The 11,940-nt window shown below is 40.1% G+C and overlaps 2 protein-coding genes across 3 annotated transcripts; one reads left to right on the plus strand and one right to left on the minus strand.

The window, feature by feature from the left end:
• Window positions 1–2,418: 2,418 nt before the first annotated feature.
• Window positions 2,419–6,781, minus strand: LOC127430494 (ribosome biogenesis protein BRX1 homolog; the record flags this gene model as incomplete). Its single annotated transcript, XM_051680301.1, has 10 exons — window positions 2,419–2,841; window positions 2,933–3,061; window positions 3,149–3,250; window positions 3,485–3,535; window positions 3,621–3,694; window positions 3,787–3,836; window positions 5,853–5,923; window positions 6,009–6,052; window positions 6,153–6,264; window positions 6,485–6,781. Coding segments are annotated over 10 exons (1,185 nt in total), but the record flags the coding sequence as incomplete, so codon positions are not given.
• A 13-nt stretch (window positions 6,782–6,794) lies between these two features.
• dtwd2 (DTW domain containing 2) lies at window positions 6,795–11,907 on the plus strand. 2 transcript variants are annotated; one of them, XM_051680234.1, is made up of 6 exons: window positions 6,795–6,946; window positions 10,169–10,259; window positions 10,377–10,471; window positions 10,556–10,748; window positions 11,323–11,451; window positions 11,527–11,907. In XM_051680234.1, the coding sequence occupies exons 1-6, from the start codon at window positions 6,795–6,797 to the stop codon at window positions 11,695–11,697; spliced, it is 831 nt and encodes a 276-aa protein (XP_051536194.1). In that variant the 3' UTR covers window positions 11,698–11,907. The 2 variants fall into 2 exon arrangements, with proteins under 2 accessions (XP_051536194.1, XP_051536195.1); XM_051680235.1 differs by having other exon boundaries at window positions 10,612–10,748.
• The last annotated feature ends 33 nt before the right edge of the window (window positions 11,908–11,940 follow it).

The following is an 11,940-nucleotide window of genomic DNA, read 5'->3' on the forward strand; positions in this document are numbered from 1 at the left end:
ATACAAAAAAAAAAAAAATGTACTGATTTAGTAGACAAGAGTGGCTAATCAGAGTTACTAAAAGGAGATACTCTGAGAAGCTGAAAAACAAGTTTTCAGCTAACGACCCTGCATCAGTGTGGAGTGGCATGAAACAACTCACAAATTACAGGACTCCTACCCCCAACCCTGTAGGGAACCAACAAGTGGCTGACGACCTGAATGTGTTCTACTGTAGATTTGAAAGGCCCAATCTCACACCCCACACCCACTCTGACCTTCACTTCACACAAACACCAACACCTCCTGCAACCCCCCTCCTCCCCCTCCTGCTACTCAACCTGCACTTAAGATCTGTGAAGATTATGTGAGCCGCATCTTTCGGAAACAAAACACGAGGAAAGCACAGGGCCCAGATGGCGTTTCACCTGCATGTCTTAGATCCTGTGCTAACCAGCTGGCCCCCATCTTCACACAGATCTTCAATAGATCACTGGAGCAGTGTGAAGTCCCATGCTGCTTCAAATGCTCAATCATTATTCCTGTCCCAAAGAAACCAAAAATCACAGGACTTAATGACTACAGACCTGTCGCCCTGACGTCTGTGGTCATGAAATAATTTGAGAGACTGGGGTTGGCCCACCTGAGGAACATCACTGGACCCTTTCTAGATCCCCTTTGCAAACAGGTCTGTGGATGATGCAGTCAACATGGGATTGCATCATATCCTGCAACATCTGGACAGACCAGGGACATATGCAAGGATCCTTTTTATGGACTTCAGTTCAGCTTTCAACACCATCATCCCAGCAATTCCCCAGACTAAATTACACCAACACTCTGTTCCCATGTCTATCTGTCAGTGGATTACCAGCTTTCTGACGGACAGGCAGCAGCTTGTGAGACAGGGGAAACTCACTTCCAGCACCTGTACAATCAGCACTGGTGCCCCCCAGGGATGTGTGCTCTCCCCACTACTCTTCTCCCTCTACACCAATGACTGCATCGCCAAGGACACCTCTGTCAAGCTCCTGAAGTTTGCAGATGACACCACTGTCATCGGCCTCATCCAAGATGACGATGAGTCTGCATACAGAAGGGAGGTTGAACAGCTGGCTGTCTGGTGCAGTCAAAACAACCTTGAGCTGAACACGATCAAAATGGTGGAGATCATTGTGGACTTTAGGAGGAACACCCCAACACTGACCCCCCTCACCATTCTAAACAGCACTGTGGCAGCAGTGGAGTCATTCAGGTTCCTGGGCACTACCATCTCACAGGACCTGAAGTGGGAGACACACATTGACTCCATTGTGAAAATGGCCCAGCAGAGGTTTTACTTCCTTCGCCAGCTGAGGAAGTTCAACCTGCCACAGGTGCTGCTGATACAGTTCTACTCAGCGGTCATTGTGTCTGTCCTCTGCACTTCAGTAACTGTCTGGTTTGGTTCAGCTATGAAATCAGACATCAGAAGACTACAAAGGACAGTTCGGACTACTGAGAGGATTATTGGTAACCCCCTGCCCCCCTTCAAGAACTGTACACTTCCAGAGTGAGGAAAAAGGCTGGAAAAATCACTCTGGACCCCACTCACCCTGCCCATTACCTTTTTGAACTGTTGCCTTCTGGCCGACGCTTCAGAGCTCTGAGCACCAGAACCGTCAGGCACAGGAACAGTTTTTTCCCTCAGACTATCCATCTCATGAACAGTTAAAACTGCCCCTTTGAGCAATAATTAATGTGCAATACACAGTTTAGTCTTTCTTATATTTATCCAACACATCCAACCTCTTCTGCCATTACATTCCCTTGCACTGCATATAACAGATTTGTATTTGCACTATGTATATATGAATGTGTGTATATGTATATTGTCTTACTGTGTATTCTATATATACACTATTTTCTATCCAATTTTTATTCTTATTCTATTTATTAATTTATTCTTATTAACATCTCTGGCTTTTTGTTGTACTGTTTGTGCACTGGAAGCTTCTGTCCCCAAGACAAATTCCTTGAATGTAAGAATACCTGGCAATAAAGCTGATTCTGATTCTTTTTAAAAATAATTTTTAAATAATGACCATAAGATGCCCTGCAAAGATTCTGTGTATGGCAGTAAATAATTTCCAAAGCATTATTAATTGTAGATGCCGACTCTATTCTTCCCATTGCATTTACACGCCTGTGAGCATCAGATGTACTCCAGCGATTCATGAATCATATAGAGAATCATTGGGTTCAATCGATTCAACGTTTCTGAAGGCTTCGATTCTCCCATCACCAGTGTTTATATAATAAACCATGGATATTCTCAAACTATAATAATACTAAAACAATAATGAATCAACAACTTTAAACATTTAAGCAACATTTAATAATATTGCATTGTTTTCAAATATGCATAAATGGAAAAATACAGATGGTTAATATAAATCATTATATGTGGACCTGACACTTGACCTGGGCACGACAAATGAACCAATTACAATTCTCAGAAACAGTTCCCGTTCTGAAAACTCTATTTCTCAAACTCTCTGAACAGACAGTTTCACAAGCTAATAACATCAGTGAATGATGTTTACACTGTTACTGTATGTCGTGTTATCACAGGCCTTTGCGCTTCATCAGCTTTTTCTTCTTCAGCTCAGTGAGTTTCAGTTTCTTCTTGTTTATTTGAGACTTTGGAGCATCGAGTTCGATCTGAACGGGTTTCTGCTCCGCTGGAGTTACAAACACATCGTCTGTGACATCCTGCGACATCACTTCCTGTCCCTCTTTCCTCTTCTCATTCTTGATCTCCTTCACCATCTGTCTCTCCTTCTGTTTAGCCGCCATGGCCAAACGAATCATTCGCCGATGCTGCAAACAAAAACATCAATGTGTCCAATAACATGCGTGTTTCAGATCACGTGACAGTGTGACAATCACTGAACAGCGAGAAGCTTCTTACCATGTTGGGCGACTGGAAATGCGGGTTTTCATACAGGGTGGGTCCGCCGAAGCTGCCCTGGAATATCTTGATGAGGTTCAGAACAAAGCGAGGACCGATTTCAACGAGAGACGCGTCTTCTTCAATGATCTACGGATGACATCACAACCATCGATTAAAAAAACCCTTCAGTGTTAAAACATTTAAGTCAGCGTCCTTTAGTATTTATGATCTCACCTGATAGTTTCTGAACCATATTCTGTTGTCTGCGATAGTGAACGTTAACACGTGATCCACAAACGGCTGACTCCTCGGGTGATACTGAGGTGTCGAGAAGATCTACAAGACCAACGTCACAGTTAATTGACTGTAAAGAGCCCATCAAATTAAAACTGAAGTTTAGTCGTCATCTATTTACTAGCGTACTGCTAAAGCAGATAGATACACACATTTTTCACGGCTATGACGTCTTATGTGAAGCTTGCTCAGTATATAAAAAAAACAGCACAGGAAAGAAAACTGCACTCGTCAAGTGATTTCACGGGGTTTAAAGAACAAAACGCTGATACTAACCTGAGTGAAGAGTTCTTTTAACAGCGCGTAATGAGGCTCCTGGTCAAATTTCTATAAAGTGACAGAAAAGCATTGTTGTCATTATCGTGTGTTTATGTGTGTTTGTGTGTGCGATCTTAAGTGTGTTTTTACTTACCGGGTCAAACGACAGCAACGGTCTGGAGCCTTTTAAACAGTTCCCCGTCATTTTCAGCTCAGCGAGTGTGTGAACTAAACACACATTTACATCATATCAAACCTTTTTATTTAAATACAATACAGTGAGGAATATCTGTGGAAATAATGAAAGAATGAATATGCACCATTTTGAACCAGAAATTTGGCAGACGGTCCGTGAGGGACGTTTGAGATCCTGGAAAAGAAGAGAAGTTTACTTGACTCATAACGAAAATTTAACACAGTAAATTCCCTGGCATACTTTATTACAAATTGAAAAATTAACTGGAGTGACAATTTCAAACAATGTCTGAACAAACTAAGGTGTTTTTGACAAAGTAACAGCTCGCCAGTGCGAACTTTCCGAAATAAATTTTACCGGCTGCTAAATTTCTTCTTACTGCCATTGGTCCACAACATGGTGGGTGTGACCTGAAGCTCCACCTACTTTGAGGCAACAACTAATTCTGGTTACGTTCTTTAATCAGTAAAGATCAGTCAACATGAACACACTGGTGACATGAATAACTGCGGTTATTATCGAGCTGCTGCAAACTTTCCTACATCAGTACCTTAATATCAAAAAAAAAATCAGTACATTCATGTAGAGACATTTTCTCAGACCATTTCATGCAATTTTTTTAATTAGTCTACAAAAGGAATCAAATCTACTCAAATACACTTTAAGTGCCCATTCACTCAATATATTGTTGTTTCATATTCTGCTTTATTCATGTGCCGAAAGTCATTCACACATCTGCCCAAAGCAAGATATGCCTCTAATCATCGTTCTTTTGTCTGTATTTTGCGCATTTATGCCTGTCTGAAACCCTATTATTCACCTATCTTTGCAGTAGTATCAGAGTCATATTAAAATACATATTATGGCCACGTGTAGCATGTTAGCGTCATGAATGCAGAATGTAAACATGACAAATTACACATTATCTACAGCATATTACTTTAAATCATCATCAAGTGGTTAAAACAGCTTCTTTTACTGATCTCGTGTGAATTCTACTCATAGAATGAGGCTTGAAGTCATTGATAACACATTTTAATGCCATGTTAGCTGATGTTTCACATGTAGATTTGTACGTCCTGATATTTAAATGCTCCTCTAAATGGGTCGTCCAGTTGTGTGAGTGGTGTCTGAATGTTCGCAAACAGTATACCTTTGCTCAGCTTCCCTAACTTCTTTTTGGCTCGGAGCGAAGAACGAAGATCTTCGCTGTGAGTAAGTCAGGCTCCAATACATGTGTCGGGCTCGGTCTGATACCGTGCTCATGAAATTGTACTCGTGCTCGTAAAAATGCTCAGATACCATCTGACGTATGAATATCATTCTCTAATTATTTGGCGCACAAATTAAAATCATGTTATGTCCTAGTGAGATTATTAAACCACAAAAGTTGTGATTTAATTAAATATTTAGTTTGCATGTGCTGCGTGCTTCAAATGTGAGTGCTTGTGAATGTGCAGAGTCGGTGTTGTGCTGACAAAGACACAAAGTGCTCGAACCTTTTTTAGATCCTTGATTCATACACAGAACACACCATCATGAGCATCACGCGCTCTGTTTGTAGATGACCACGAGCAGAGCGCTAATTCACTTTGTATACAGACTACATATTTATTTAATTAAATAGCAGCCTTTTGTGGTTTAATAATCACTTTGAGTCATGTAGCAACCAGCTTTTCTGAACATGAGAAGCTACCGTCAAAAACACACAGAAATGGAGAAGGCTTCAAAATAAAAGCTCCATTTAAATGGCAAAAAAGTATGACAGAAATATATCACTACTGTATAGTTGTGTAATATTAACTATAACACTACTACTACTACTACTAATAAATCACTGGTAATTGCATTATATTTAAGCAATATCTCACACATGTGATCTCTGTTACGCAGCACCTTTTTCACACAAAATAACTCCATTGTTGTATTTTGGATTGTGCTGTGAGGTTCTGTATAAAAGCACTTCATCTGATAAAGAAATAATACAATATAATGCTGAAAATTTATTATTCTTTTTTCATTTGATTAAAGTTAATGAATTCATTTATTTAAATCCCATTTTGATGATAAAATTGAAATAAACTGATATGGAATTCAGAAAAAGAGGAAGTAAAAATGGTATTGGGACCTTTCTAGTCTCACGGATAACACGTGTTTATATAATCAGTGTTATAATAAATGTTTACTCACCACATGTAAAGATCCTGCTTCTTCTTGGCTTCAAAGAAGATGCACTTGTTACAGTTTTTGATTTCACACACCTGAAACAGATCAGTAAGAAACAAACTTGGCAGAAAAGAGATGAAAAATAAATCTGTAAATTGTTTCATTGGATGAGTTAATTACCTCATTAACCACAAACAGTTTGTCTTTTCTGTCCATTTTGGTGTCTGTGAAAATAACAATAAAACACTTCAGAGATTTGTCTTCACAAATGAAAGATAATATTGGTGTTTCTGCTGGTTTAAGTTTAGTCTGATGTGCTTTTACCAGCTTTACTGTGTGGCATCATAGTCTTTAAGTCCTGCATCAGGTGTCTCGTCCTGAAGTTGATTCCACGAGAAGAAAACACCAAAACTCTCTCTTTATTTGTCCATTTGCCCTTATGAAGGAACATTCAGATCAATATCAGTTTATTAACTCATTCATCATCGAATGCACATGAAGATCGTTCTAACATCAGTGACACAAAACACATCAAACATATTAATTAGCTACATAAAATGGTCTCATACACACAATATTGTTTATTTACATGCATTAAATGAGCATGAATCCATTATAATCATTCAGTTGGTTCTGATTGATTGATTTGGACTCACCATGCTGACGGGCGGCGGAACGCTGATAATATTCGTTTGATCTTGATCAGTTTGTGATTTTTGATTCTTTTCTTCATTTTCCGCAGTAAATGTCACTCTCTTCGTGTTTTTTTGTGTTTGCGATGTTTTCTTTCGATTTATTTTCGCTCTTTTTGCGCTGTTTTCCGTAGATCTGTCCGCCGCACGTTTCCCTCTGCGCGCTGCCATCTTCCTCACATACGTCATCAGCGGAAGCGGAAGTGGAGTCACACAAACACATGCAATAAACTGCGTGAGATCAAACGCAGAAATATGAGTTTAATGTGACACAATGAGTTCAGCGTTTAATGAAGAAACGAAAGTGACAGATGATGATGAAGAGGAGATGAAGGAGAGACATGATGATGATGATGAAGGGTTCTCATTGCTGTTAGATTTGCCTGTTGAGATCAGCGAGAGACGCCCAACCTGCCACACATGCTGGTGAGTGTGTCTGTATGTATGTGTGTATGTATATGTTGGAGTGTGTATATGTTTGAGTGTGTGTGTGAGTGTCTGTATATGTTTGTTTGTGTGTGAGTGTCTCTATATGTTTGAGAGGGTGTGTGTGTCTCTATATGTTTGAGAGGGTGTGTGTGTGTGTCTGTCTCTATATGTGTGAGTGTGTGTGTATGTGTGAGTGTGTGTGTTTGTCTGTATATGTGTGAGTGTGTGTGTTTGTCTGTATATGTGTGAGTGTGTGTGTTTGTCTGTATATGTGTGAGTTTCTGTGTGTCTGTGTGTGTGTCTCTGTCTGTACAGGTGCATCTCAATAAATTAGAATGTCATGGAAAAGTTCATTTATTTCATTAATTCAACTCAAATTGTGAAACTCGTGTATTAAATAAATTCAATGCACACAGACTGAAGTAGTTTAAGTCTTTGGTTCTTTTAATTGTGATGATTTTGACTCACATTTAACAAAAACCCACCAATTCACTATCTCAAAAAATTAGAATACATCATAAGACCAATAAAAAAAAACATTTTTAGTGAATTGTTGGCCTTCTGGAAAGTATGTTCATTTACTGTATATGTACTCAATACTTGGTAGGGGCTCCTTTTGCTTTAATTACTGCCTCAGTTCGGCGTGGCATGGAGGTGATCAGTTTGTGGCACTGCTGAGGTGGTATAGAAGCCCAGGTTTCTTTGACAGTGGCCTTCAGCTCATCTGCACTTTTTGGTCTCTTGTTTCTCATTTTCCTCTTGACAATACCCCATAGATTCTCTATGGGGTTCAGGTCTGGTGAGTTTGCTGGCCAGTCAAGCACACCAACACCATGGTCATTTAACCAACTTTTGGTGCTTTTGGCAGTGTGGGCAGGTGCCAAATCCTGCTGGAAAATGAAATCAGCATCTTTAAAAAGCTGGTCAGCAGAAGGAAGCATGAAGTGCTCCAAAATTTCTTGGTAAACGGGTGCAGTGACTTTGGTTTTCAAAAAACACAATGGACCAACACCAGCAGATGACATTGCACCCCAAATCATCACAGACTGTGGAAACTTAACACTGGACTTCAAGCAACTTGGGCTATGAGCTTCTCCACCCTTCCTCCAGACTCTAGGACCTTGGTTTCCAAATGAAATACAAAACTTGCTCTCATCTGAAAAGAGGACTTTGGACCACTGGGCAACAGTCCAGTTCTTCTTCTCCTTAGCCCAGGTAAGATGCCTCTGACGTTGTCTGTGGTTCAGGAGTGGCTTAACAAGAGGAATACGACAACTGTAGCCAAATTCCTTGACATGTCTGTGTGTGGTGGCTCTTGATGCCTTGACCCCAGCCTCAGTCCATTCCTTGTGAAGTTCACCCAAATTCTTGAATCGATTTTGCTTGACAATCATAAGGCTGCGGTTCTCTCGGTTGGTTGTGCATCTTTTTCTTCCACACTTTTTCCTTCCATTCAACTTTCTGTTAACATGCTTGGATACAGCACTCTGTGAACAGCCAGCTTCTTTGGCAATGAATGTTTGTGGCTTACCCTCCTTGTGAAGGGTGTCAATGATTGTCTTCTGGACAACTGTCAGATCAGCAGTCTTCCCCATGATTGTGTATCCTAGTGAACCAAACTGAGAGACCATTTTGAAGGCTCAGGAAACCTTTGCAGGTGTTTTGAGTTGATTAGCTGATTGGCATGTCACCATATTCTAATTTTTTGAGATAGTGAATTGGTGGGTTTTTGTTAAATGTGAGCCAAAATCATCACAATTAAAAGAACCAAAGACTTAAACTACTTCAGTCTGTGTGCACTGAATTTATTTAATACACGAGTTTCACAATTTGAGTTGAATTACTGAAATAAATGAACTTTTCCACGACATTCTAATTTATTGAGATGCACCTGTATGTGTGTGTGTGTCTGTATGTGTCTCTATATGTTTGAGTGGGTGTGTGTGTATGTGTGTGTCTCTGTCTCTATATGTTTGAGTGGGTGGGTGTGTGTGTGTCTGTATATGTTTGAGTGTGTGTGTCTGTCTGTATGTCTGTGTGTGTGTGTGTGTGTGTCTGTATGTGTCTCTATATGTTTGAGTGGGTGTGTGTGTGTCTCTGTCTCTATATGTTTGAGTGTGTGTGTGTGTGTGTGTGTGTGGCTGTATGTCTGTCTGTATATGTTTGTGTGTGTGTGTGTGTGTGTATATGTTTGAGTGTGTGTGTGTATCTGTATGTGTGTGTGTCTGTATATGTTTGAGTGTGTGTGTGTGTGTGTGTCTGTATATGTTTGAGTGTATGTTTGTGTGTGTGTGTGTCTGTATATGTTTGAGTATATGTTTGAGTGTGTGTGTGTGTGTGTGTATGTACAGTTGAAGTCAGAGGTTTACATACACTTTAGCCAAATCCATTTAAACTCAGTTTTTCACAATTCCTGACATTTAATGGTAGAAAACATTCCCTGTCTTAGGTCAGTTAGGATCACTACTTTATTTTAAGAATGTGAAATGTCAGAATAATAGTAGAGAGAATGATTTATTTCAGCTTTTATTTCTTTCATCACATTCCCAGTGGGTCAGAAGTTTACATACACTTTGTTAGTATTTGGTAGCATTGCCTTTAAATTCTTTAACTTGGGTCAAATGTTTTGGGGAGCCTTCCACAAGCTTCTCACAATAAGTTGCTGGAATTTTGTCCCATTCCTCCAGACAGAACTGGTGTAACTGAGTCAGGTTTGTAGACCTCCTTGCAGTTAACTTGTGTATGTAAACTTCTGACCCATTGGAATTGTGATATAGTCAATTAAAAGTGAAACAATCTGTCTGTAAACTATTGTTGGAGAAATTACTCGTCATGCACAAAGTAGATGTCCTAAACGACTTGCCAAAACTATAGTTTGCTAATATTAAATCTGTGGAGTGGTTAGAAAATGAGTTTTAATGACTTCAACCTAAGTGTATGTAAACTTCTGACTTCAACTGTACATACCGAGACCTGCAGTACTGAACACATCTAGTAAAGTTACTCTGCAGTCTAAGAGCTCCCTGTGTGTGTAACACGAGAATATGAGTGTGTGTGTGTGTGTTAGTGAGAATGTGTGAGTTTGTGAGTGTGTGTGAGTGTGTACAACTCTCACACTAGATTCTGAGTTTATTTGAGTTATTTGAGCTCCATCATCTTTAGTCTGCAACTCATGTGATGATGATGTTGTAATAATCATGTATGTTTTCTTGCGGTCAGTCGTCCAGTGAAGGTATGTCTGTGTCCGTATCTACCAGCGCATCCTCTTGATGTCTCCACATGTCTCTACATCGTCCAACATCCAGCTGAGGTCTGTGTCTCACATCATCTCAAACATCAGCTTCACATTTATGACACCAAGGTACAGTATTTAGTTAACATTCATGACATCAGATGAGTGAAGTTTCTTCTGCTCCGATATCTCCAGGAGAGTCGAGTTCTCCGCACGGTTCCTCTCCTGACGGCGTGTCTTCCTGCAGGAAAATGCAAAGTTTTCATTGGAAGGCGATTTTCTGAAGAAAGGTGAATGATACATCTACAGCTTTGATCGCAACACGCCTAATTTCTTCTTCACGAGAGTCTAATGTCGATGTGTGTTTGTGTCAGACATCCAGAGCTGGCAGCCGTGTGTAAAGACACACACACTCTTCTTCTGTATCCAGGAGCTTCTGCAGAGAATCTGGAGGATGTGACATCAGATTTCTCCTCGACTCCACACAACGTCATTCTGATCGATGGCACCTGGAGTCAAGCCAAAGACATGTTCCTCCGAAACAGCCTCTTCAGACTCCCGAGACAGGTGTGATCCACACATCTACTGGCTCACAATGTCGTGTTGAAGACTCATCTGAGTGGCTTCTTCAGGAATTTCTGCATCAATATTTAAAACTTCTTCAAATTTGTCTCACTCGAGTGAATCCGAATTTCATGATTCCTCCATGATTGTATTAATTCAGTGCTGATGGTAATGTGTGTTCTAGACAAACATTATGAAATGTGATCTTTGATTGTCTCATAGTGTTCTCATTAACGTGTGTATAATTGAACAGAGACACTATTTGATTACAAATAGAGGAGGCGGGTCCTTCTGACTGTTCTGTCTGTCGATTGGTCAGTGTATTTGTCAATAGAACATCTCCACAGAAACCTGCTTCTTTCATTTAAAAACATGATAGTTGATTGAGGTTACTATTTGGCATCATGTGTGACTATTGGTTTTATAAGACTAAAATGTTGATATTCACATCTGAACTGTGTTTGTGGATTGGAGCATCTTTTTGATGCTGCTGGTTGTACGAGATGTTTGAGATGTTTCAAAGTCTTTCCTCTTTCTGTATGACATGATCTTTGTTCCAAAACGTTTGATTGCGCAGGTGCAGCTCGGCAGCGCCCCGTCCAGTCAGTATGTGATCCGCACGCAGCCCACCAACATGTGTGTGTCGACGCTGGAATGTGCCGCCGTGACACTCGCCATCATGGAGAAGAATCACAACATTCAGGAGGTATATGTTCATCTAAGCATGTTCAGACATGATCTGATCTGAGGTTTGTATTGATCGTTGATGTTTCTCCTGCAGGTTCTCCTCAAACCTCTTCAGGCTCTGTGTTCATTCCAGCTTCAACACGGTGCTCAGATTCACCACAGTAAAGAACATTTGATCAAGAACGGACAGTACAACAAGATTCTGCCCAGAAACAAGCGCAAGATCCGCAGGATGCAGAAACTCATCACTAATGAAAACATCTGAGACCGTTTTAGATCAACTAAAGCAGATTTTGTTTTCTAGTTTCTCATTCCATCAGATGTTTTTTACCTGAGATGGAATTTACCTTTTCATGTTCAAAGAGCAATATGTATATAATCCATCTGTTTATGAAACTGATAAAGACTGTAACTGTAGATTTATTAATGAATGTGATATTACTCATGTTTGTAGAATTAAAGCTGATGATGTTTATTGGTTGTGTGACGCTCTCTGTAGCGCAGCTGC

The sequence above is a fragment of the Myxocyprinus asiaticus genome, chromosome 40 (genome assembly GCF_019703515.2).
Source record: "Myxocyprinus asiaticus isolate MX2 ecotype Aquarium Trade chromosome 40, UBuf_Myxa_2, whole genome shotgun sequence".
In the NCBI taxonomy this organism is placed as follows: Eukaryota; Metazoa; Chordata; class Actinopteri; order Cypriniformes; family Catostomidae; genus Myxocyprinus; species Myxocyprinus asiaticus.

Bases quoted from the DNA above. Each gene is read 5' to 3' on its own strand.
- dtwd2 (XM_051680234.1), top strand. From the start codon at position 6,795: ATGAGTTCAGCGTTTAATGAAGAAACGAAAGTGACAGATGATGATGAA. The intron at 6,947-10,168 runs GTGAGTGTGTCT...TCTTGCGGTCAG, and splicing joins CCAACCTGCCACACATGCTG to TCGTCCAGTGAAGGTATGTC. The intron at 11,452-11,526 runs GTATATGTTCAT...TTTCTCCTGCAG, and splicing joins AGAATCACAACATTCAGGAG to GTTCTCCTCAAACCTCTTCA.